Here is a 26,373-nt window from a genome sequence, read left to right on the forward strand (position 1 = left end):
TGTAATGTTCGCCTCGCAATGAAAGGAGCCGGTATTGAAAAATTTATGTTTACAGCAGGGTGAATTTAAAAGTACTTGAGCTGTGGAAAATATGACAAATCAGCTTAGGGATGGATCAGAGTGAAGGCGGGGGTCCTCCTGTGCTGTAAAATTACAAAATTTCATCTCCACTCCCGTTCTAAGTTCGGAAATTTTAAAATGCTTTCCTGCCTGCGGCTTAATACGGGGTTTGCAAGGTTATTTCTGAACATACCACAACACTTCTTTTGATTACAGTAGAGGCAACGCACAGCGCCGTTTATATGGAAAATCAAACGCGGCATATCGACACAAACACCCCTACCAACTGTCGAGCACGGTGGTGGATGGATGGTGATTTGGCTTTGTTTAGCAGCCACAGGATCTTGGCACCTTGCAGTCATTGTGTCAACCATGAGCTCCTCTGTATACCAAAGTATTCAGACTGAGGCCATCTGTCTGACAGCTAAAGCTTGGCCCAAACACTATCATGCAATGATCCCAAGCACAGCAGCAGATCTACAACAGAATGGCTGAAAAAGAAATGAATCAAGTTGTTCCAAAGGCAAAAGTCCAGACTTTAACCTGATTGAAGTGCTGTGGCAGGACTGTAAGAGAGCTGTGCATGAACAAATGCACACGAACGGCAAAGTTCACCGTTGTAAACAAAAGTAGGTCAAAATTCCTCTGCAGTGATGCAGGAGTTTGGAAAAGTCGTATAGAAAACAATTCAAGGTATCGGTGCAAAAAGATGGTTTTAAAAAATGTATGTTAGTGCTGTGCAATACTGTAAATGTTGGTATTGATCCGATACCAAGTAAACACAGGACCACTGTAGCCAATACAGCTGCTATAACCTAAAGACGGTTTGTGGGCTTCACATACTGAAGTTAGAGGATAGAAACTAAGTATTAATCCTACCGTGCTCCAGCCTTGGTATTGATACTATCGATATTTGAATCGATCCACAGGTTTTCCAATAGTTGGTTCTCAAGCTTGGCTTATGTTTTGACATGGTGTCAAATGTCTCGTGTTTGTTTCAGGTTGTCATTTTAAGGTGAATGCTGCCCTGGATTGTAAAATATTCCCCTGTTGGGTAAAAGCTTGGAGTTGACAGGAGGCATGCTTTCTTTTTACCATGGCTGTATGTTGTAAGACAACATATGCTGGTTAACCACGACAAAATACTTGTCCTGAACAAAAGCAAGCACAATTTTAAATTGAGATGAAGCCAATTTTGTCCTCTTTCACACAGTGTCAGTCTCTTTGAGATAAGACTTATGGTTTTTGAAGGGAATCCCACAGAATACAAAGTGCACTGACCAGAACTTCAACTGACTCAAGGTTTGGATGCTAAGTACTTTTATTACTTCAATACGTGGAATATATGTAAGATTTTGCATACATAATGTATAAAGAATATAAAGAAAAAAAGAATAATTTTTAAAAGTTTTCAATTGAATTTTTTTTCTTTGAATAATTCTGATGACTTCTGGCTCTTTGGGACTGCTGCTAGCAGACAGAGGGGCATCGATGCTGCGAGGAAAGACCAATCATATAGAACATATCAGCTCGGTGATCCATCGGCTTTTTAAAATATAGCACCATCATCATATTTGACTTGAAAGCAGAACTTGAATTACAGCATGAAAGTCCAAAAATAGGTGCATGTTCTGGAGAGCCTGGTGTGTTTAGGAACACAAGAAAAGGTAAATAAATCAGAATTTTATTTATTTATTTTAACAAACAACCTTTGTTCTGCAGACAGTGCAGAAAATCTGGTTGTGTGCTGTATTTATTGGCAAGGTGGGATTCACCCTGGAAAGAAACCTCCTAAAAAGTCACACTAATGATTTCACACAGCTAGGATTTCCAGTTACAGCAGGATCATCGGACCTCACCCAACCCCAAATCACGAGTTCGTCAGCTCCCAGAAGAGGGGACTTTGGAGCTTCGAAGCAGCTAATATAAAAACCTGCAATACCCACTAAGCCTGTGGAAATGTGGTGAATGCATTCTTAGACAGCGCGTGCCTGTGCAAACCAAATAATCGGGGTGAAGTCGGCTTCCTATTAATAAACAATAATGTGTTCCATAAGTCATCGTGGCAAGAACTTGGTTGGAGAAACAAGCTATACCTCCAGGCAGTGTTAACGACCCCAACACTTACTCAGGTGCACAAATGCATCATAATGTAGCTCTTGCTGGGACAAGAGCTGGTAATAAAGTGACCACTGTACGATTAAAGGACAGATTTCAGTGCTTGAAAATACTTGAGCATGACACATTATGTGCATGTTGCATGCTCTGTCCTATTAGTTGGAGGTAAAGGGGGCTCTGAGGTGGTAGTGCAGACTGATAATGACCTACAGGCAGAGCTGCCACTGACAGGATGATGAGCCTGTATTCCAAACACACGGTAATTTAAAGATGGGAACAGATGCGCTGTTTTTCAGCCTGTAATGTAACAGTTTTGTAGATAACCTGTTTGATGTGCATATGTGCGTTTGTGTTTGTCAGCATGCATTTATTTATCAGTCCTTTCTGAAGTGGTTGGATTTGGAGCATTTTTTCCCTCCAGTTTGCTTCCTTTCATGCAAGAATATTCCGTTTTCTAGGAAAGATAACTTTAGTACACAGCTCGCACATCCTCGCGCAAATTAAAGTGAGTTATTCTTGTTTTAAAGGTTGTGTCTGTAGCGCTGTGTCTCAGTAGTAATGTACAGTATGCTGTATGTTCCTCCCTGCTTCTGCTTTGTGATGATGTAGAGAGTGCACAGGAAGACTCGGTTGGCTTTTAACAGCGTTTCCTCACCTTTTCTCCAGATAACGAGTCCTCGTCCCTTTGCTAAATCACTGGAAATATTCCAACGTTCCCCACAAGCATCGCCAATCATTTCCAAATGAAATTACAAAGCAACACAGCACGCCCTGTGATAATAAACCTATGACACAAACGGCAGGAATGTCCAATCAGCCTACTTTACCGCAAATCAGACCCCTACTGCGCCGCCCTGTCAGTAATTTGGTGGAGAGCCAGCTCTTCAGTTGAAGTCCAGTCCGGCCCAGGTGGCCTGGTCCATTTTTATTTCCTTTCACTTCCACCCTCTGCTGCTATTTGCTTTAAAAAGACAGAGAACATTAAGTGCCCTGTGGCCTATTAACAGTAAGCTGCAACAAAAATCCACAATACCTGTTTGAAGAAGTGTTTGAGTTTTTAAATCTAACCTGTTCTCAGAGTCCGCGGTGTGCTGGTATTTGCACTCAAAGTTAAGGAATAAAAGAAGGCACCATGTAAATGATAAAATCATTAATGCAGTGAACCAAGCAAGGCTGAAAGAGCGAACTAAAGGCCGCTGTGCCACTTTTTCATTCTTTTTCCTTTGACAGTTTGGATTTTCTCCTACTTTCTTTTAAAAAATAAATACATAAAGGATATACTTCTGATCAGAGTATAGCATCAAGTCAGTCGGACTTCTGGGATATTGATCTGATCAGTTAAGTAGCAGAGGGGGTGTCCATCAGTTTCAGCTGCTTTGCTGTTAATGACATTAACAGCAGGGGGACTAGAGAGGCAACAGTGGGACGACCTCAAAATCCAAAGCAGTGCTTTTGCAGGTGAAAAAATTGACATTTTTTCTTCCTCATTTATTCTGACTGTAGTACATCATGGCTCATCAGTCAGTGCCAAAAGGTCTGCTGTGTCTCCCAGCACAGTCTCGAGAGCATGGAGAAGATTCCAGCAGACAGGCAGCTACTCTAGGAGAGCTGGACAGGGCCGCAGAAGGTCCTTAACTCATGATGAGCACAGCCAGAGCTACAAAAGACCTCCAGCAGGACACTGATGTGGATGTCTCCAAAACGATCAGAAACAGACTCGGTGGCTCAACAGTGAGCCCGATTGGCATTTGCCACAGCATAGAAGAATTGGTGCCCCCACTGACCCCTTCTTCTTTTCACAGGTGAGAGCAGGTTCACCCAGAGCTGCCTGCTACATCGTTCAGCATGGCTGGTTTGGTGACTGCTATTAGGTCCACCCATTCTCTTTCACTTGTTCAGTTCACAGTTGTGGAGGGCTGGATCCTATCCCAGCTATTGTAGCAAGACACAGGGTAGACCCTGTCACAGGCTAACACAGAGACACAAGCATTCACACTTACAGCTATGGACAATTTACAATCACCAGTTAACCTAACTCCACTAACTAGATGTCTTTGGACTGTAGGAGGGAGCCCATGCAGATGTGCAAACATGCAAACTTCACACAGAAAGATCCAGGACAGATGGTGGAATCGAGCCCAAGAACCATCCTGTTTTAAGGCAGTGCTAGACACTACCCTAGGTATTGGCGTGAAATCCTTCTCAGACCTTCTCAGAGGACCCAGTGGGTCCTGGGTTCCTCCTGGTGCACAGCATTGCCTGGCCTCATGTGGCAAAAGTAAGCAGGCAGTAGTAACTGGAACTGCAATGAAAATCCATCATAACAGCCTTTCATGTCACTCTGCTCCGTCAACTTTGACTTATTGTAACACAGATTTGTTACTTTTCCTAGTCTTGACTTGTTTTGCCAGGTCGCATAGTAGAGCATTTGTAGGTCAGGTTAGCTTGCACGTTCAATTCGTATGCCAGTCTAGCAGATCCTGGATTGTCCAGCCGAGCTCGTATCTTTCAAAGGGGCCTCGCAGGTGTCACGATGTCTGTCTGTGGGTTAAAAGCGTCGCTTTAGAAAGACAAAAAGTTTTCCCCACGTTCAGTTGTCAGATTGTGATCCACCCCTCCCATCTGCTGCTTCAAGTAAGATAAAAACAAATGTTGAGAATTATTATTTGTAAATACACTTTTCCCCGGGCCTGTTTTCAAATAATCACTGCTATTTTTAATGCCGCGGTTGATGTTTCCGAGCCCTCGAGCTAAGCGGCGGCAGGAGAGGCTGAGTGTCGCTGAGCTGCTGTGTTCTCACCAGCAATTATTCATCACCAGTCTTTCTCCATCTCTCCTTCATTCTTTCTCTCCCTTTAATCTCTGTGTCTGCCACTCCCTCCCTCCTTCTCGCTGCTTCCTTCTCACTCACTCCATGTCTCCTTTTGTTGCCATCTCTCACTCTCCTCTTTTCACTTCCTTCCTGATCTGTTTTTTTTTCTTTTTTGAGTCATGGCCCCATCTTCATTTTTCTTCCTTTTCCCCCTCATGTGTTGTTCATCCACTTTTCTCATTTAACCCATTTTTTTTGTGTTTTTTGTTGTTGCCACCCCCTTTTAAGATGCAGACGTTCCATGTCCCTTATTTTGTGTCCCTTTCCTTTCCTCTTCTCATCTATTTCTGTCTTTGATCCCTCAACTTTTTCCTCTCTCCTTCTTTTCCTTTCCATTTTCTTCTCTTTCATCTCCACGTTCCCTGCATCTTTCTCCCCGTTTCCCCTCCTTTCCCTGTTCCATTCATCTCTCTTCTCCTCTGTCCTCTTTTTTCATTCCTCCCATATTCCCTTTCACACACAGCTCCCTCGTCTCATCTTTCACATCCTTCCCCTTTTTGTTTGTCTTTCCCCTCCCTTCCTTTCTCCTTCTCTTCTCATGTCTGTCTCCCCTCCTTTTTGCTGTCCATCTTTCTTTGATTCTTTCCCTTCCTAATTATTTTCCTCCATACATCACACACTTATGTTCATCTGTCATTTCTCAACTCTCCTGCTCATATCTCCTCTTTCCCTGATTCCTGGCACCCCTCTTCCCTTTGATGCTCCTTTCTTCTCATTTTTCTCTGATCCTTCCTTCCCTTAAATCCTTTCCTTGCTCTCTCTCTCTCTTTTTTTATCTCCTTTTCAGTTTCTCTCACTCTTCCTCCCACTACCTTCCTTCCTGTCATCTCACCTTTCCATCTCTCTTTCTCTCTCTCACCTACTCTTGTTTTTAATCCCTGTCACGTCTGTTCTCCTCGTTGTTTCGGTCTTCTCTTGCCTCTCTCTTAATCCTTTTTTTCTTATTGTCCTCTTTTGCCGTTCCTTCTCTGATTTATTTCTATTTATTCCTTCTCTTTTCTCCCTCTTTCGTTTCCTAAATGTTCCCAGTCCCACTCACTTAATTCCTTTCTCTCTTCTATCCTCCAATGCACCTCCTTTCTGCCCCCTCCTATCTATTCATCTCTCACTCTTTCTCTTCTCCCTCCCTACACCTCTCTCCCGTCTACCTGCTCCAACCCTGTTCTCTCTCCGCCCGAGGAGCTCCTGTACGGTGTAAACAGATGATTAGGTGCTGTCCTTTGATTCCAAGTCTTTGACTAAATCCATCCTGATCATTATGACAGGCTGCACACTCTGCTCTGTAGCAGCTGGCTGATAATGAGACTTTTATTTTTCCTCTCTTTCTTTTTTCCTCCTTCACATTACAGCATTGGTGTTTATGAAACCATCCTCCCCTCTCCTCCTCCTCCTCCTCCTCATCATCATCTGACTCTAATTCCGAGTAAGCAGATATTGTTTGCAGACTTTACATGCGTCTGCCCATTTTCGGGTCATCCAGACTTTATTGCTTTCATCAAACAGTCTAATGTAATTATCTCTCCTCAGCTTTGATTCGGCTGGTTTTTCAGCAGAGCTGTCAGGGACAATAACGTCTGTGGGGGGGAAAGAAAAAAAAATCCCCCCGTCGTGTTTCAGATTTGCTGAACAAAGGTTACACGGTGAGATGGAATTCTCAGAAATGCTGCATTTGTGTTTTTCTGTCACAGACGTCTTTTTTCCCCTTCTTCTCGTGTGTCGTTCTGACACATTATGACAATTAGGAAATGTGTCTCAGGGAAGTTTCTTCCATCAGTCCGTCTTTAGTTTCCTTCTTTATGCTGGCTTGTCAGATTCTGACTGATGATGATACCCACCCTCCCCTCCCCCCTCTTGTTATGTTAAAGGACTTCACTCATTAATAATCTGCAGTAAATCCATCATGTGAGGAAAATCCCTGTTTGCTCATGCGCTGTAGCTCCCAAACAAAACGCCTTTAATATGATAGCTGTTGTCCAAGATGTTGCCAGTAGTGCAAAATGCCTGTAAAGTAATGTGTCTGCAGCAGTGGATGAGAGGAATTTTCTAAGATCTGTGACGTCTGGTTGGCAAAGCTTGCCCTTTGTGATATGACAGAATAACCTACACATAACAGTAGCTACAAGCATGTGTCATCATAAAATGAATAGAAACAACTCAGCAGTCACCGGTGACTGTGACCAGTGGGAAGCAGCTCAGATCAATCATGGGCTCGTTTGTCTTTATGATGCTGTTTTGTCTTGTAACTAATATGCTGAAAGTGTTTGGAAGCACCAATGGACACTGCAGAGTTCTGATTATCTTTAATACTTACTGCCACCATATTGCAGCACCGTTGCTGGAATGTGAGTGTTCATATTGCACATGTATTTCTTTCTTTATTTAAACATTTCTGTCAGTAAGTGTAGTAACTACCATTGTACATATAGATGTGATTTAATCCTGCGTATGCACATGCGTCATGTAAACGAACTTTTTAATGTGGGAAAATGGCAAAATTTGAAATAAAGATAGCTCTCCACCTGCAAAGCCTTCTTCCCTATAATGCTGCCACATTATGGGTTCAATAGGGTTTAAAAAGGTAAGTAGCAGCCAGGTCCTGCTAATCAAAAGCACTTGATTAATTGCTTATCAGCAAGTGTGAGCGCTTCTGTAAATGAAGATGTTTTGACAGATTTCTGGACTGGACATTCAGGTTTGTGTCAGGACAACGCTCCAATCTTCACTCGACTGGACACGCCAGCAAGTTCATCCTGAGCTCAGACTGTGCAATGATCAGAAACTGCAAAAACTACATCTCAAACTTACATCTCAGACTCTACAGGACTCAGTTAGCACGTTACATGTTAAAGTTCATGTTCAAGTGTGGCTTATTTTTGAAATATTGCAAGGAGAAACACTCTCCGCTTTAAAAAGAGTCTGCCAACACAGTTTACTTCAAGTTCTTCAAGTATCTCAAGTACTTCAAAAGTAGAGATGTTCGGTCAACATGAATAGCACCACATTTGGTGAAAACACAGCATATCAGCATAAGCATCCTATAGTAATTTTCAACACAGTAGTAGAGAATACAATGATCCTGAGCACAGCAGCCAGGGGTAAAAGGATGAAGGTCAAAACCAGACTTAACTGATTTCAATGAAAGGCTGTGTTGGGACCTTCAGAGAGCTGCGTATAGATGAATGATTGCAAACTTCAGTAAACTAAAGAGTGGGCCAACTTTCATCCACAATGATGTGAGAGACTGAAAGCCGTACTAAAGAAAGAGGCTCAACCTGAAGTGATTGTGCTGAAAGATGCTTCTAGAATCTTTTGAATGACGTTTTCACAGGATTCAAAACAGGATATGAAGCCAACTCTCCCTGGTGAAAGTCCTATACAGCAGTTTATCAAGCTTCTGAGACAGACCTGTCCGAACCAGGTGAGCCATCATTAGAAATATAAATCAGTGACCTCAACAGAAGCAAGATTTCTCCAGCTCAGACTAATTGATAAACAGCATTTTGGTATTTCATTATGGTCCAGTAGCAACAAAAACAGCTTGCTGACCTCTGATTTAAGAGAATCTGTTTCTTCACTTAGCATTTAGTTTGTTTTGAGCTTATTTTGATCTCTTTAAATGTAATAATTCTACAGTTGAGTTTAAGTAGCCATAAAGTGTCACAAGTCAGTAAACACTCTTGCAGATATTTGTTTCTGCACTTCAGAAGTCAGTTTAGGACATTGTGCAGTACTTAGCTGGGCGTTGGTGGTCAGATTTTTAGCTTTTTATCAGCCTTCAGCACTAGCAGCAGCAGCCACAGACCTAACAGCTCCAGTATGTGGGACAGCAGGAGGTCTGTCCCACATAGCTGTTGACCCAAAACATGGAGAACGGCACCAATTACAGCCGCAATATGCAAAGCACAGGTGGCGCACACGTGCAGCTGGAGTCTCAATTTGGAAGGATGACGGGCTGAGCCTTTTTCTTTAGCCAAACAGCAGCTTTCAGAAGATGTTGTGAGGTGATTTCTAGTTATATTTGGCTACTGTCAGGCTTTATGGTGTGTGTGGGTTGCTGATTTTCCAAAAACCACAGCATCGAGTGTTTCTGTGGCTATTTCCAGCTGCAGTGTGCCTCACCTCGGCTGCCTCACAAACACATCCTTGCATTATAGCCTTAAGGTATAGAGTAGTTTAGAAGAAACACCAATTTGCTCTAGGTTTATTTACACCAGGGGTCTCATTTATTAAAGTTTCCTGATGCTCAAGTTTGGGCTCAAAGTTGTGCTTTGTAAAGTTTTCATGTCAGAATTAGCTCCTCGGTGATTTTCTCTGACATATCAAAAGCAAAACTTTGGATAAAATCCTTTTTTATTTTTACTCAAGGTATGAATTTTATAGACATCATATATATGGTATTCACCGTGTAGTATATACACTGTACTATAACATCTTTACAAATCACGCCCTGTGTGTGATGAAACATGGATTTTTAACTGGATGCCAAGGGGGAATACAGAGAGCTGAACTCAGATCGAGGTCAACAGTCACATCTTGTCAAGGGACCCAGAAATTTCTAGACAGGTGAAAAAAGTCCCCCCTTTTACAAGAAAGTGGTCAGAATTCACCTCCATTTACAATGTCATCTTTATTTCTGGAAGTGACACATGTCACATCAGGGATTCTGCCGGCGCAGACGAACAGGGAGCAGGTTGGTCGGTCACCTCACGGCACCGCGATGCACGCTGACTGATAAAACACAGGACAAATCAAAACAGGGCGCTTGGCTGGTGACACGTCATGATATGAGACAGAGGCTTTGTGCAAAGCAAAGGGGGCCCTCAGACTCGCTGATGTGTTGGAACGTACACAGATGAAGTTTTGGTGATTTTTCTTATGTGAAAACATAAAAGCGCCAGTTCACCCAAACGACAAAACAAACACACCTCACTTGAATGCAGAGAGGTGATTTCATGTGTCTGAGCACTGGGCACACATCTTTTTATCCTCTGCCAGACTCCACAGGAATGTGTCCTTCCATCAGCAGTTAGTCGTCATTAGTTACTGTGGATAATCCCAGATTAAAACAACACCAAACAGATACATTTTCTATCTGTTCATTGCTCCCTTTGCACCAAATTCATTAATGGGGCCTCTGCATATATAAAATATAATTATACGACTTTTTTTTACACAACATTTTACTAATTTAAACAATAATAACACATTTTAATTAAACTTAATTAATTGTTAATGTAACATTTAATGGTGCTTAATTAATCATATTCCACTAAAACAGGAACTTTTGAGTTACAGTAAATGCTTCCTCAGTAGGAGTCGTTAATTTAGTAGGACTCCTTCACTGACAGTTTGACTACCTGTCTTTAGGAAAAGGGCTGCAGGGCAGCTTTACCAAAATCCATTTATATACTGCTTATTCACAATCCATGGGAGGGTTCTTCTCAGTGAATCCGAAGCAGCTAAAGCGCCAATTGACATGCTCTGTGAGATCTGCCCATCTGTAAGATATTTTTGGCTTCTAGTTCATCTTTAAGAAGTCGGTAAAAACAGCAAATAGTTTTTTAACCATTAATAAATCCACTGTAGTACAGTTTGAGTACCTATATCTTTGTCTGAAACTGCTGTCGGCAACACAATGTTTAGCATATTGTGGAGAGAACTGCCTGATGACTGTGCACGAGCTTTTAAGCATCTTCTGTTTGAGCTGACTTTTACCAGAAACTGCCTTCTAAAGTCTTTGTACCCTAACTGCTCAGCTGTAAACAACTGGCAAACATACCGACCAGCTGGTAAATGCAGTGAAGTATTTGGCTTATAAACACATTTCCCTTAAGAGCCACAATATCCCTAAATGACAATTATATGTAATTTAAATTAAAACGTCTTCCAGGGGCCAGACTATACTAGGTATACTTTTAAATGTAATGCAGATGAAATTTCACCCACCACCCTCTTTTACCCTCATAGTAAACTTTTTTTGACAACATCAAGAAAAACTGAAAATGAAGACTTGTTTGGAAAGTAGAGTTATCGCAGAGCTGTTATACTGGATTGAAATGGATTTTCACAGGTATCCATAATGAACCGACCAGTGAGTATTCTCTTCTAAAAGCCGAGCATCGCATTAGTTCTGGCAGACTGCTAAGTCGAGCTCAGCTAGTAATCCTGGTTGCAGTGCCTCTGCAAGCTGCTTTGCAACACACCTCCACCGCAGCTCCTCCTTTTCTCCCCACCTTCTGGCTGTTCAAACCTACGCACCGGAAGGGCAGGGATGTGTGCTCTCCCTGCTTTACGCTTTCCATGTAAGTGCATATAAATGGGCTGCACTATTTTCACTAAAGCGGTCTTCTATATATCCATGTGACTTTTTGAGAGTGAGAATATTTGTGATTTGAGTGAACTGGTTCTTTAAAATAGTACAACTGTTTCCCCACACCTGTTAAAACACATTGAAATGACATGAGCATCACTGAGGAAGTATAAACTTGTGTCCTTCTTGTGGAATTCGCCCGGCAAAGTGGAACGTCCTTATCTGGAGTTTCTTAGGTCCATCATTTCCTCATCGCAGCTGATTTTCATTGTGTAAAAATCAGCATTGTTTAGCAATGCAGGTGAATAAACTGTATTCTGTGGCAGTACTGAAGGTTGTCCCTACACCCCACAATATATTTCTGCTCTCGAGCGCCTCCTGTAGACATGTCTGCTCCACCACGCAGAGCTGTGCTTGTACAGTGCAAATTCTTCACCGTCCCACGCTGAACGTAGATTCCTGCAGGTAGCAGGCGAGTTACTGCTTCCATCCCACAAAGACAGATGCATCCAGCCATCCATTCAAATGTGCACTGACTAAAGCCAACCGTATCCCTCTTTACCAACAAAGCATGAATGGTCACACACTTGTCAATACATATCTGTATTTTCTGCACTTACTTTTGAAAAAATATAAACTTGTCTCAACATCTTTCCACTTCACATGATTGTGTCTTTTTTTTTAAGTTCTATAAAAGGATCAGATCCAAGATATTTTGTAGGCCTTCACACTTAAAGCTTAATGAATGACTATATGAAGAGTCCCCTTCCAAAGTGAGGTATCCACCATTTGAAAAAACATGTACAAAGTACATTAAAGTAATGTAGGTCCTTGTGTGATGACATAATACACTTCTATCTTCTTTGAATGGTAAATTTTAAACTTAAATTTCCTATTTTATATATATTTATATATATATATACTTATATATTCTTTGTTTTGGAAATGAACTCTTCATACCTGAAACATAGAGCACGACAACGATCAAAGAATTTCCACTGCGATTTGACTCGATGTGCTTCCATCTAACATCCCGGGTAGCAAAACGAACAGTTCGAAATTTAAAATGTGCGTTTCGAAGAAATAAAGAGCGAAGCTGAGCAGCCAGAGTGCCGCATGTGGACGAAAAACACACACACACACACACACTCCAGCTTAAATTTCGTGTAACACATCATCACAGTTCATCTGCGAGAAAAGTCTTAACATTGAGTATTTTTCTTTTACATCAAGGAATGTTCAAGAACAAAAGAAAAGAAAAAAATTGTGCTGTTTTATATGTATATATTTAATAGTTTTCCTGCACTGGGTCATCAGTGTCTTTTGCTGTACACCTTCTGATCTCGCTGGCCGTTTTCACCGTTTGGATGTTATTTTCAGATGAAGTGAAGTCTGCTTGTATGTGTGTGTGTGTTGTGTGGAAAAGTTTATGTTTGGGCAGGTGTGAAGCAGGAAATGAGTTGTGTACTTCCTCTTGATCCCCTCCCCCCTCCACTGTAGTGGTACACACTCAGGTGTTCTTCGCAAGGGTGTGGGCTGCACAACACATCTGCTCTGAGTCATGATTCACAAATAGAGATTAAGTGTGATTTTTGTGACAGAAAGGGAGAGGGGAGTAGGGTAAGACGAAGCTGACCCTTTCCCTCACCGTCACGTGACACATAGAAAATGGCTGTTTTTTTGTTGTGTTTTTTTCATCTGGCGCCCCAACCCCTCCCCCTTGGATCTTGACATTTGTCTTTGGAGGCCGGGCAAACCGAGGCCTCTTACGGACTGGAGAGCACGAGGAACAGCAAGCCCAGGCCGAGCAGCGGCATGGAGAGGCAGACGGGCTCGGCTCCGTGGTCCAAAAGGCCCGGAGAGGGAAGAGTGGAGTCTCCATCGTCGTCCCACAATCTGTCGTTCTCGTTTACCTGAAAGAAAACATGTAAATCTGTGTCTGAAACATCCATTTATGTTTAACAAGAATACAACAAAATCTGTTGAAACATATCTTCAGCGATTTCATGAGCAGCTATGTGGTTATAATGGCCAAATTTTCCACATCCACAGTTGAAAAATAAGATAAGCAATGCCAAGGACATAGCCACTTATCAACCTGATGCAATTTCACAGCAAGAGATGGCTTTTTTTGGCTGCAGACGTATTCACAGTAAACTCTTCAATCATCATCATTTTTCCCCCCTTCATTCTCTTGATTTATGCAAACACATAATAGCTGTAACACTACAATTAATATCTTATCTGTGTGGCGTTTGCATATTCTCCTTGAGCCCGTGTGGGTTCCCTCCGGACCCTCCGGCTTCCTCCCACCGTCCACAGACATGCATGTTAGGCTGATTGGTGATTCTAAATTGGCTGTAGGTGGGAATGAGAGCGTGTGTCTGTCTCTCTGCGTTAGCCCTGTGATATACTCGACACCCGATCCACGAATACCCAGCCTTATGACAGCACGCATTAAATCCAAGCCCCACCGTGACCCTGAAACAGATAACTCATCTTGGGGTAAAATACTATTACATTTAAATAAACAAGTTTTAACCTTTCAACATCCATCAGGCCATTAGTGAGCTTATAACAGATAAACTGTGTCACCAATATGTATGAAACTATGTATTAAAAGGAAATTGGATAATAAAATCACAACTTCCTACTTGAAAATAAGCATTTTGAATTTAATCAAACAAACAAACGGGATGAAAACGTGTTAATTAAAATATTTAATTAGAAATTGGGTGTTTTCCCCCCACTCCTACCTCTCGTACCTCATTTGTGAAGTACTAAAGACTGGAGCTGTATTGCTCGACAGTTTAAAAACAATGTGACAGGATATTGTTTGGTCATATCTGCTGTTACGACTCTGAGGCGGCTGTCCAGAATTAATTTACAGACACAATTAACTTTGACTGGTGTCAAGTCAGTCATATGTTATCCAAACCTCATTTGACATTCGACTATCAGGCGACAAAACATTTATGTTCAACAGAGTCTCTTTACCGTACTGTTAGCTCTGCTGCGGTGAAAGGATGATACAGACTGTTGAAACAATTGCATGTGGGGCACACCGTTCAGAGGACTCGGGGCAAAAAGATATAATTTGGGTTTTGGCCATTTTTCTGCAGCTTTTCCCCTGGAACTAAGTAAGTGGCCTACTTATAAATTTAGCTTGTGAAGTTTATTTATATCTGTTGCCAGACTGTCAATTATGTTATCTACTGCATTATTTTTTTGGGTTCCCATTTGGAGCATAATGCATGGAACAAATTTCTTTTCCCTGATGTAAATTACATAATTTATAAATTTCTCCTCATTATTAAAATCTGCAATACTGTGTGCATGTTTAATGCAAAACAGGCTGTTCACATTAAAATTTATGTCCAACAGAATTCAGTAGTTGTTTGCTTTATGACTGTATTGTATGGACTTTGTTAATGGGGTTTACAGAACCTGGTAATGGTGTGAATGTAGGAGCAGTTTCTGTATGTTCAAGCTGACGGTGTACACACAGGACGAAAAGAAAACCATCCTGGACACTCCAAAGCCACGGACAACTCAAACCTCACAGTTATCTGCTCCTTGGATTGTCGGATTTCTAGAGCTGCAAAGTCATTCTGCTGATTTTGCTGTGTCCGTGTGCTATACAGTTGGTATGCAAAAACAACAATGGGCATCAACAGACTTTTTTAAACTCATAAGTCTTTAAAAAAACATACAGTGATACAGTCATGATATCCTTCAATTTTAAGTTTCACATATCAGGACATAATAAAAATCAGCTGGTCCTTAGCAGGTTCTGAAGTTGTCTGAATACAAACTAAGAAAAACAGCACAGGACATATTACACTGTTACTGTTTATTCAAGAAAAACTAAACCCAAAAAATCTGCTTGAATCAGTCAAATAACTTAATTTTTTTCTGTATGACTTTTTCAGTCTCCCACATCATCGCAGAGTGATTTTAGCCTAATCTTCATTGCAACTTCCCACAATGGCACAACAAACAGGGTGAAGTCTTTCACATTGCAACATCTTTTTCTTTCTCAGCCATTCTTTTGCAGATTTGCTGCTATGCTCGGTGTGATTGTCTTGTTGCATGACCAAATTTGGGCCAAGCTTTAGCTATGAATTTAACTAACCTTAGCATTCAGAGGAGTTCAGGTCTTACTGTATGGCTGCAAAATAAACCCAAATCACACCCACTCCACCACCATGCTTTACTGTTCACATGAGGTGTTTTTCCTGATGTATATACATCTCCTCTGTGGTTTCGTCAGATGCAACAAACCTAAACTGTGCTGTGTTCATAATTTGTACTTGTTCAGTCTTTTTCTAGTTTTACTGTCACGAACTTAAACATCTGACATGCTAACCGAGGGCGGTAGAGTACGAGATGAGCAGAGAATGAACAATGCTTGTCTAAGATCATTGCTGATGTCATTTAAATGGTTAGGGGGTGAGGGGGAAAGAGAAAATAAAGAAAGCGTAGAGAGATAAGAAAAACAGATTAGGGAGCGAGAATAGAAAAATTCAATGACACGTTGCGTTTCTGTGGAAACACTTGGAGAGTAAAAAGTGGTGAGTGGAATTAATCAAGTGCATTTGATTAGCAGCACTGGCTGCTACTTACTCTCTTTAATTCCTATGGAAACAGTAAAGGTGTACTTAGATTTCCACGCACTGCTTTTGTATTTTTCCCTCAGTTTTTGTTAAATAATTAATGACATTCTGTAATACTTCATGTGTTATTGTTCATCTGAAGTTGTTTTTACCAAATGATGTCGATTTTTTTAGTCTCATTAACTAAAACCTTGATGTAGTTTCTTTTTTTTCCACCATGGCTGACCTGTTTGTCAGGATTAATGCTATTAAATGTTTTTATCTATGTGGAAGTGAAAAATGTATCAACAAAGAATTAACAATTAACCAAATGTTTGCTTTAATCTGAGATGTTCTCGCACTTTCTGAGTTTCTGGCTCGATTAAATTTCATTTTGTTTTAGTTGCAAATTAGTTTTTTTTTTTGAGTAATTCCTAAACAACATTACATTTTAAAAAATGTCTTTTTGACATTTTTAAGAACATAATTATTTATGTATAGATGCTTTGATTCACATTACATGTTAATTCCTTGTTTTACATACATATTTGCACACTATGTCATCTGTAGGTTTGGTATTTTGTGCTCCAGTTTCATTTGTTTACCTTTGTTTAAATCAATTGATATCATTTACTCTCCATGTGTTCTTTTGTTTTGTTTTTTGCTTGACTATGTGCTCAATCGATCTAATGACAACACGCAATCAATAAAGTTAAAGCGAATGTTAAAGATGCCTCAGTTCACTCGTACCTCACAGGTTAGTCTCCGCTGAGCTGGAGAGGCCGGTCAGTGTATTGAGTTAATGAGTCAATAATAGCTTGTCACAGGATATAAAGCACATATAAAATAGAAACCGCAGCATGAGCATGCTTTATCGTTTATTGGACTCATATTTCCTGCAAAACTTCATATTTAGACATTAAAAATATCTTTACTCAGTGCCAATTACTATTAGCAGCCAATTTTCAGGCATATAAGGGAAAGGGGCAGTTTTTCCAGAGATTCTGGTATTTACCAAGTAAAAGCAAGCACACAAGTGATGTTAAAAGGCAAAGAAAAGCTTCTTGATTTTCGTTCTTGATGCTTCTTGACCCACTGAGGACACCTAGAATTCGGACGCTCAAATAAAGAAGTGAATTTTCTGCACGAGATGCCAAATAAACTCTCTTCATCTCAACTTCTCTGTGACCTGGTGCTGTGTGAATTATCCAGGCTGTGTAAATCCCATCCATCTGCCGCTCCCACTAAGTTAAAACAAACACTTAAAGATATCTGTGGCTTTATGACCCGACTCTCAGAGAGGCCGTCTCCATTAGCGCGTGCGTTTGGAGAAGGCCGTACATCATATTTTCAGTCTTCCATCTCGTCTCACCTGAGTAGGTATCTGTGCTCGCAGAATGTTCTGCTCTGTTTCCATAGCGATGCCCGGGGCAGTGGTTGCCAAGTGTGGGCTATGGTTGTCCGTTGCTGGACTGGACACTCCAGGCTGACTGGCGCCCGTTTTCACATCCGATCCGTTTCCAAAGGCCTGAATGGCATTTTCTGGAACAAAAGAGCAGCCGCAGATACACTGACACCACTGGAGCTTAATAGATACATTCATGCTGAAAAATCAGGAGACTTTGATCATTTTTACATGAGTCATCACCTCAAGTGTTCTTTTGCTTTTTTCTCCTGCATAACTCTTTTGATTGTAATTGGCCACTTTATAACTACGTACAAGAGGCCCAAAATTGCAAGGTGGTCAACTTTGCATTGTGACTCATCAGGCTTGTTGAGCTGAAGCATTAATTTCACCCTGGATTTGGCAGCTCAACACAAAAAAAGAAAAAAGAAGCAGCTACTACACACAGGAAGGAAAACCTTAGTAGTTTAAAAAGAAACGTGTAAAATGTCCCTAAATAAGCAGTGAATGCTTCAGCCACGGTTCACAGTTTTCAAATTTACACATCTTGGTTCTTTGCTGGTGTAAGGAGCTACCTGTGTTATTCACACCTGGGGAATCAGTTTCAGTATGTTATTCCTCAGGTGATTAAAAAAAAAGCAAACTTGTGCTCTGTCTGGTGTTAAACAAGACAGAAAGAAAGAAAGTGTGAGCCAAAACTCACTTTTTTATGTAACAGACGTAAACAAACTATGGAAAAATGCCTGAGATACAGATGGAGGCTTTGGTTTTAATTACGTCAATCTGTGAGGCAAGGGCTCCAGCAAGTCAGATGTAATGCAGGAACATGTAACAGCAAAATGAGAACTATAATCACGTTATAAAATAATTATTAATTAATTGCCTGGTTGCTAAGTCTCTTAGCTACCACTTAGCTATTCTAGTGTACTGGTTTTCCTGCTGGTTTTCTCCAAACTAAAGATGTGTCCATAAATCTCACAATATTCACTGCTTATTATAAGGAAATCATTGCAAAATAAATAAATGAATAAATAATGTGTTGCTTCTGGTTGCAGTGCAGGTTTGCAAGGCCAAAAAGTACCCACACTACACTATTATCACCTTGGTAAAGTTGTTCGTGTGAGACAGATGACTAAAAAAGAAGGGACTGGTAGTTAGGAAGTTATGGTGCGTGTAAGTGAAACTGACAGTTAGGAACAAATTATGGTGCATGTGGAGAGAACGGTGGTTAAGTATGAGGCAAAAAATACAGTGTCTGTGAGAAGGAGTCGTATTATGTAGAAAATAGCGGGAGAAGCTGAATAAGGCAGATCTTGAGTAGCAGTGCATAATAACAGTTGTGCATGTGTCTTCTAATAAGTGAAATGATCACCTTTGTTGTTTTGGGGCTGGATATATAAATGATGTTAGCGCACAAAAAACACGTGCATGTTCTTTCTGCCACACAAAGTATTTATGACAGGAATAATGTGCAGACTACACACAACTCAGACCGCACACATGCTTTTTGGAGAGAGTCAGGTCTGAAAGGATGCAGTGGAGCTAGAAATTTAAGACAAAATTTAATATGAAAATAAAACAAACAAGTATTCAGGGCTCGAGTTTCTTATATATATTATTTTTCTATTTGCAAACACACTTACTTATATTAATATGCATAATTTATCCACATGGACTTTACTGCAAAGAATTTAGTGTTCACTAAATTGTATGAGGCCACTGTTGTTATCATTATTATTGGTAACTGCGACACTATAAATAGCTGAAGCCATACTTAATGCTTCCCTTGTGTGAACGGATGTACTTTTTAGCCTCTCTTTTGTAGCACTCATTTGTTTTCTCTGAATTTACACAGTCTTGCACATCTTCTTTATTGTTTTCATTGCCGTGTTTTATAACTTGTGGCACAAACAATGCAAATAATAGGCGAACGGAGTCTCTACATTTATTTTGAGGCCAGAGATGGGAGTAGAAATGAGGCTTGTGCACAGAATGCATATGCACATGTGACCCCAAGTGTCTGGAGGACTGAAAACACCTCCTGCAGCAATGGTTGGAGCCAGCTAGGAGTTATCTTAGCTTGACTGGCGCGGCTGTGTGTGTTGAATTCATTGAGAGAAAATTTGATTTACAGCATTTTTCTTTGTTGACTCAACGTTTCTGCGCCATATAAATTTGGATTTTTTTGTTTCTCCTTGCAAACATATCCCAGCTCCAACTTCTTAGTTTCACTTAATCAGGCTTCCCATAGCAACAACCCAGAGCCTTGAATCCTTCTGAGTTGTACTTAACATCAGATCTAGTCCTGGAACTAAAAGTCCTTTATGCTTTGTTTAAATTCATGCCTTGTGCAATGTATAATCAAGACGGACTTTATACTCACAATGTTTGATTTTATGCACAGTGATTGATTTTAAAGTAAGGTCAAATTACACAAAATTATGCAGCAGGATTTTCATATTTTCCAGTGCTTTCATTCACTCAGTAAAAACCAAGGACATACACTCTCAGACCCTCTCAACCTGGCAGGATTCTCTCTTTAGTAAAATAAGAGCACCACACAGGGTCATGGGCGGTGGAGCGCCAACGCACACAAACCATCACAATACGTGCTGAAAGTGCTCCACTGCAGTAATACAAGTGAAATGTGGAAATTAATCTCATTGTGAAATGTTAGAAATAGATGAGTGTGTTAGACGGTGGGGTTTTAATGAACAAACTGATTGGACAACATTTGTTTTTAGTAAAGGACACACCTGTTGTGACTTGTAGGACAATGTTATGAAAGAGCAGAGCGGTGCTTGTTGATTAGCGAGAACAAGAGGGTTCATTGATTGGCATTGGTGGTTAGTGGCCCCGCACTTAACACTTGAGAGAAGAACGAAGGGCCAACGCTGTGCAAAGTTTCTCTATACGGCATAATTAAACTTGCCTCAGTCCCACTTGAGAATACACTGAAGTGCAGCGTCCTCTGCACGCGGCATCGCAAGTTGGGAATGTGAAGTAATGACTAAACACAGAATAGCAGCTGAGTCATAACATCCAATCACCACACAATGGTGAGGTTAAATAGGTTTTTATGCAGTAGCCGGCAGCAACAGTGAGCAATTATGTTTAACAAAAGCACAAAAAAGAAAAGTAAAAAGGTCTTTGATGCTTTTCTTGTCTTATCGACCACCAAAAGCGCTTTACAATTCAAACCTCATTCACCCACAAAGTGTTTTGATTTCATATTATCTTTATCGATATGGGGGTTCGGTATCGTGCCCCAAAGACGTCCGATTACAGGATGACCCGCTCTGTCATCCACTGACACCACCTGCGACAGCTTGTGTCAGTTCAAATGCAGATTTAATCACAATTGTAATGGTAGCATTTTCTTATAGCTGTAAGCTTTTAAAGTGTGTTTGATAGATGGTTGGGATTCTGAAGTACTGCATATTTATTTGTACTGTATAAATGTTGAATGTCACACAGCGTTTTTAACTAGCTCACACCAAGTGGAACATTTAACATCTAAAGAGCCAGATACTGGATGTTAACATCACGTTTTCAGCAACTTCAGATGTGTAAAGTTATCCATCCAGCAAAGAAAAGATGCTGAAAATGATGCGCTAACAATCATAATGTTTAAAAACTGAAATGTGAAAAAGCACATCAGGTCTTAAAACGTTATGTCCCTTAATGTGTTGGTTGGTTGAAAAGGGAAACTCAGCATAGGCACAATACCACACTGCTATACAGCTCTAGCATGCAAAAGGTTCTGTCCAAAGCCTAAATCAGCTCCTCATGCAGCAAACAATGAGTCATAATACTATTAGAATCTAAAATTTAGATACAGATTTATATGAATTGCAAAAAATGTATTTTCATTTTTTAAAACCAGTGGCGTGTAACACTGGTCTGTGTAGCTGAAGAGGATGCAGTACAGTATGGATCTCTACTCAGAACATTTTACAAGCCAATAAAACGTCACTCAAATGGAAACCACAGTGGAATGTAAGATTTCTACTAAAATGTAACTTTTGAAACAAATGTAACTTGAGTGTGGACTGCTACAGTGGTGTGAAAAAGTGTTTCGCCTCTTCCTGACTTTCTATATTTTTTCTATGCTTGTCACACTTAAATGTTTCAGATCATCAAACAAATGTAAATATTAGACAAAGACAGCAGACAAGGTCTATTCCACTTTGTCAGGCAGGTCCTATTTAAGGGATTTCTTGATGGAGAACAGGTGTGGCAGTAATCAGGCCTGGCTGTGGCTAGAGAAATTGTACTTAGCTTTCCAAAGATGTGATAATATGTTAAGACCCTTTTAGTTAAAAACTTTCTCAGTACAGTGTACAGTGTGCCCTAGTGAAGGACAAAGAAAGAGAGGAAAGCTTAAAAAACTATCAGCTCATTAAAAGTATCTTAAGAAGCAGGAAAAAAACTATGAAAGACCTGACACATGACCTGAGAGATACACCTGGCCCTTCAGTTAATCTATTATTTGCTAAAGCATCACCAGAAAAGGTCTCAATGGAAGGATGGCAAATGCACATATGTTAAATTACACAAGAACTGGACTGAAAATCTGTGGAAACAGGTCGTCAGTATGTAAGGAGGCCAAGAAGGTTCAACACTGAGTGTCCAGAGACGTCTATAAAACACTGTGGAGGCTCCGTCATGGTATCAGGATGCATTCAACCAGTGGTTTTGGTAATTTTGTCAACAAGTGATTGAATTATTACTGCAGAAAAAGTATCACCACCCTTTATCCACCATATAATACCTGGAAAACATCGAATCTTTTGAGCACCGTGTATAAATTAATACCTGTAAACCTCAATGAAATGAAGCAATGCTGTAAAAAAGACTGAGCCACAAAGATAAACTAATAAAATATGAATTACTTCAAAAAACTACTTCAAGTTAGTAGTACCAAAGGTGCTTCTGCAAGCTACTGAGTCATGGGGTGTACTTAGTTTGACAGAGGGCTACGGAGTTGTGTGAAAACTTACTTTTTCACACAAATATACATATCAAAGATCAGGCTTACATTATGTGTACTTCCACAGACTACTGCCTGCCATCCATTGTCATTAAAATCTCTTGTCGGCAAATTTATAATGACTAGAAAAATTCAGAGATCTTTTTCTCTTTTCGCAGGAGGATAGGAAACAGATGTTCAAATTTGGATGTAATTCAATCAAACAGATGCTGTTGATATTTCTGTTTGAATACTCGAGTGATTGAAACAGATAACATTTCCTACCTTCACTGTCTACCAGGAGTATGCAGTAAAATTACAGGAGCGTAAAATACAGACAGAAAAGTTTGGTTAGTAGAGCGTTGACACAGAGCAGGAAGGTGGAGAAAGTCAGAGAAGGCGGACATGGATACTGGACTATGAACTGGTTTCCTTTAATGTATTTAAGACCCTCAAAAATCTGTCACCTTTCTCTAAAGGTTTGACAAAATGATGACTGATTATTTAAAAGCACCATAAGAAGCCTGTGACTGCGAGGAACATCACATTATGTTTCCTGTGTACAATTTACTGTCTGCTGGATTTATAAGGAAACTCATTACATCAAGTTGTTAGATTTATAGCAACCAGAATGAATTATGACCATATAATGAATTAATATTCTATAGGCACTCATTCTCATTTGGCTAATGGGTTACTCAGCAGCAATTACGTTTTCATGAAAGTCACTTCAATTAAAATATGCTCAAAATAAAGACATGACTGTGAGATCCATCAATTAATAGCCATAGCTTATACTGTAAGATGAATGTGAGCATGAGACATGAAAAACCGTCATTTTCCAGCTGTTCCTGAGGGGGAAAAAACCCAGAAGCAACTCAGTGAATTTCAGTGATGTGAATTCAGAGTCTTCAGTGGAGTATCAGCGTGTGACGCACAGACATTGATTTCTCACAGGATCATAAACAAATTGATCGTTCCTCCTGAGATAGTTTGCCTCTGCAAATAAAATTCTGCAGCAGTCAATGCAGAGCCTTGACTTGAGCATCAGCATCGAGCACTGGAGCTGCTGGAAGGGTGACCTGCTTGTTCCTTTAGCCCTGCAGCTAATTAGGGAATGCATGTTGCAACAGAATCCCAATGAATCGACAGTGAGAAGAAATCAAACACTGATCCCATTTGAGGCTATATATACATATATAAGGCTGTGGACTACCATACTAGTGGTGCTGTGGGTCATTAGCATTGGTAGGACAGGTGGGAAAGTGTGCCAGTGCGCTCAAAGCGTGCAGTTAGGGTTCGGCAGCGCACAGCAATTCCCTGGCAGGGTGACGGATGAGAGAAGCGAAGGATGCAACTCCAGCTGCTCGCCACCATGCCTCACCACCCGCCATCACGCAGAGATGAAGTGCCAATTGATATCTTTAGTGGTAAGCTGTTGTGACAGTTTCTTTGTAAATGTTTGGCCACGGCTGTTTAAGCACAGCCATCTCTTCCACTTTTAAGTTTCCTCCTGAGGGCTTTTTTTACTCTTTCACTGACTTCACAGGTTCCCTGGGGCATTAATGCAGAACCCATCCTATGCATGCCCCGGTTCTGTCCCCAAACTCCCCAACGTATTGTTGGCCACCCTCACTTTTCCCTCTTATAATACCAATTTAAGTTCCAAAAAAGATTTTACATAATTGCAGAAATAAAATTAGCTTCACCTCCATCTGTCCTCTCTTTTTTTTCCCTGCCACGCACAGCTTTCAGAGAATGAAGAGGTCCAGAGCTGCTGCTCTGCATAGTGATGCGACTATTACCGCCGCGATGAGGAGGTAAGGTGGGGTGACAGCTGTTTTTAAAACCTGACTGAGCTCGCTCCATACAGGGAAGGGTTTTTTTTCCAGCAGTTTCCCCCTCCCCTGTCTGCAAACAACTGTATTCTTCCCTGCCACTATTCTCTCTGTCCGCCTCATTAGTTCGGAGGCAGGAAACCAAATTAGGCTCAATTACAAAGTCATCAAAGGCCATCTGAAGTCCTGTCTCAGCAAGCAGGCCCCAGCACAAGGGCGGGGTTGTGCGCAAAATAACGGTGGGTTCAGTTGCAAGAAATTTAAACACAAAAAAGACAAGGAGGATTTATTTAACCGATGATGATGATGATGATGTCGCTGTCCGTTTGTAATACTAAACGATCACTGAAGACAGGAGAGTCTTGCCCTGTACTCAAAATGAATAACAATTCTTTACACGCTGTGATTATATGAGAAACAAGGGAGAAAGCAAACACTGAGGAACTCTCCCAGGGCACATTCATTTCCCCAATTATTGGATCCAATCCAAACTCTCTTTGCCAATTCATTATGGACACTTTCTCCCCCCAAAAAGAAGTGTTGTCCGCCCGAGTATTAGAAGAGCGACTAAATTCCAGCTGAGATGAGTGTGACATGCACCGCTGGTCCTTTCCCATTAGAAACTTGTTAATCCTTATCATCGCATGTAGAATGTTTGACTTCAGCCGTTCGCTCAAGCCGTTTCCACTTTGGCCAAGATGCAGGAAAATGAGGCCAGTCACTCTGAGCTCTGTTTTTCTGGGTCTTTAAGGAGCTTACTGTAAACAGCACATGGGAGCTGCTATAGCAAGTCTAACTCCTGACTGCAGGATGCCCATGAGGAGTTTCACTGGACAGCAAGACATCCATCAGCCCGGTCTTCCCTTTAATCTAATTCATTCTATGGAGAATTGATAACTTTGAGTTTTAAAGCAAGATTTTAATAAAGGGCAGCACGGTGGCACAGTGGTTAGTACTGTTGCCTAACAAAGTTCTGAATTCCACCATCAGGCCGGGGTCTTTCTGTGTGGAGTTTGCATGTTCTCCCCTTGTTTGCGTGGGTTCTCCCCGGCTACTCCGGCTTCCTCCCACAGTCCAAAGACATGCATTTAGTGGGGATAGGTTAATTGGAAAGACTAAATAGCCCATAGGTGTGAATGCGGGAGCTGTGCGACAGACTGGTGACCTGTCCAGGGTGTACCCTGCCTCTTGCCCTAAGACAGCTGGGATAGGCTCCAGCCCCCCCGCAACCCTAAAAAAGATACGTGGAAGCAAATGGATGGATTTTAATAAATATCCAAACGCCTGTTTTTTTAAAACTACTGAGCCACAGTGTACCTTGTTTTCTGTTAGTAAGGTTTGTTTGAATCTTCATACTTTGTCTTATTAAGCACCCAGAATTGCAAAGTTGCTTGGTTAACATCTGCTGCCCCTGGGTCTGCTGCTGTATAGGTTTTTATACACATTATGATTATATTAATTGTTTCTGGGAGACGTCAGCTGGTCAAGAAGAGTTTGAAAAAACTGTGACAGACATGCTCAAAAAAGGCGTTTTTGGCATCTAGTGTATGGTCTCACTATCTTTGACCAGCTTTTAAATCCTTTTATTACTCCCTGACATGAAAAATCAAGTGTGTATTTCTGCTTTATTGTACAGTGTAAAGAATAAACAGGTGCGTGGAAAGCTGTGCAGTCTGAAACAAGGACATTTACGGGCTTTATTCACAGGTGTTGATGTAAATTTCACACTTAAGAACAAAAAGCCAGGAAAAACAGAGCGATCATGTGAAGGCAGAGGAGCAGAGATGCTGCAGTAACAGCAGCACAGTTAACACGCCGACATCGTCGGATCACTCGTGGCAGGGTTTATGTTGCTGTAGTGTCTGGTTAAATCAGTGGTAAGAGGCCGTTTGTCTGACACCTGATGAGAGTTTGGTACTTGGCTGTTCTGTCACAGTTGAACATATGTATAAACTGACCCTGAATATCAGTTGCAGTTTGCTTTGTAGTGTCACTACAGTCACACAGTCCAACGTCTGGTGTCTGTGGTTTGTCACTGATGTTGTTATTCACGCTGACAGCTTTGTAAGAACATGTCTGCTTTTGTTGTTAGAAAAAATATAATAACCCCAAATAAATTCCAGTGTGTGTGTGTGTGTGTGTGTGTGTGTGTGTGTGAGACACCAGCAGCTACAGTTTGTATTACTTTGTCACTAATGTCATT

At 40.9% G+C, this 26,373-nt stretch overlaps 1 protein-coding gene across 2 annotated transcripts in view; it reads right to left on the minus strand.

Annotated features, from left to right (window-relative positions):
- Window positions 1–9,658: 9,658 nt before the first annotated feature.
- gfra4a (GDNF family receptor alpha 4a) overlaps window positions 9,659–26,373 on the minus strand; it is a 157,018-nt gene continuing 140,303 nt past the window's right edge. For both annotated transcript variants that reach the window (XM_005453366.4, XM_025901065.1), the window contains exons 7-8: window positions 17,328–17,497; window positions 9,659–13,273 (exon numbers count right to left, since the gene is read on the minus strand). In XM_005453366.4, the coding sequence (XP_005453423.1) occupies window positions 13,127–13,273; window positions 17,328–17,497 (317 nt within the window). In that variant the 3' untranslated portion in view covers window positions 9,659–13,126. The remainder of the gene's footprint in view (window positions 13,274–17,327; window positions 17,498–26,373) is intronic.

Source organism: Oreochromis niloticus, linkage group LG19 (assembly GCF_001858045.2).
Source record: "Oreochromis niloticus isolate F11D_XX linkage group LG19, O_niloticus_UMD_NMBU, whole genome shotgun sequence".
NCBI classification, from domain to species: Eukaryota; Metazoa; Chordata; class Actinopteri; order Cichliformes; family Cichlidae; genus Oreochromis; species Oreochromis niloticus.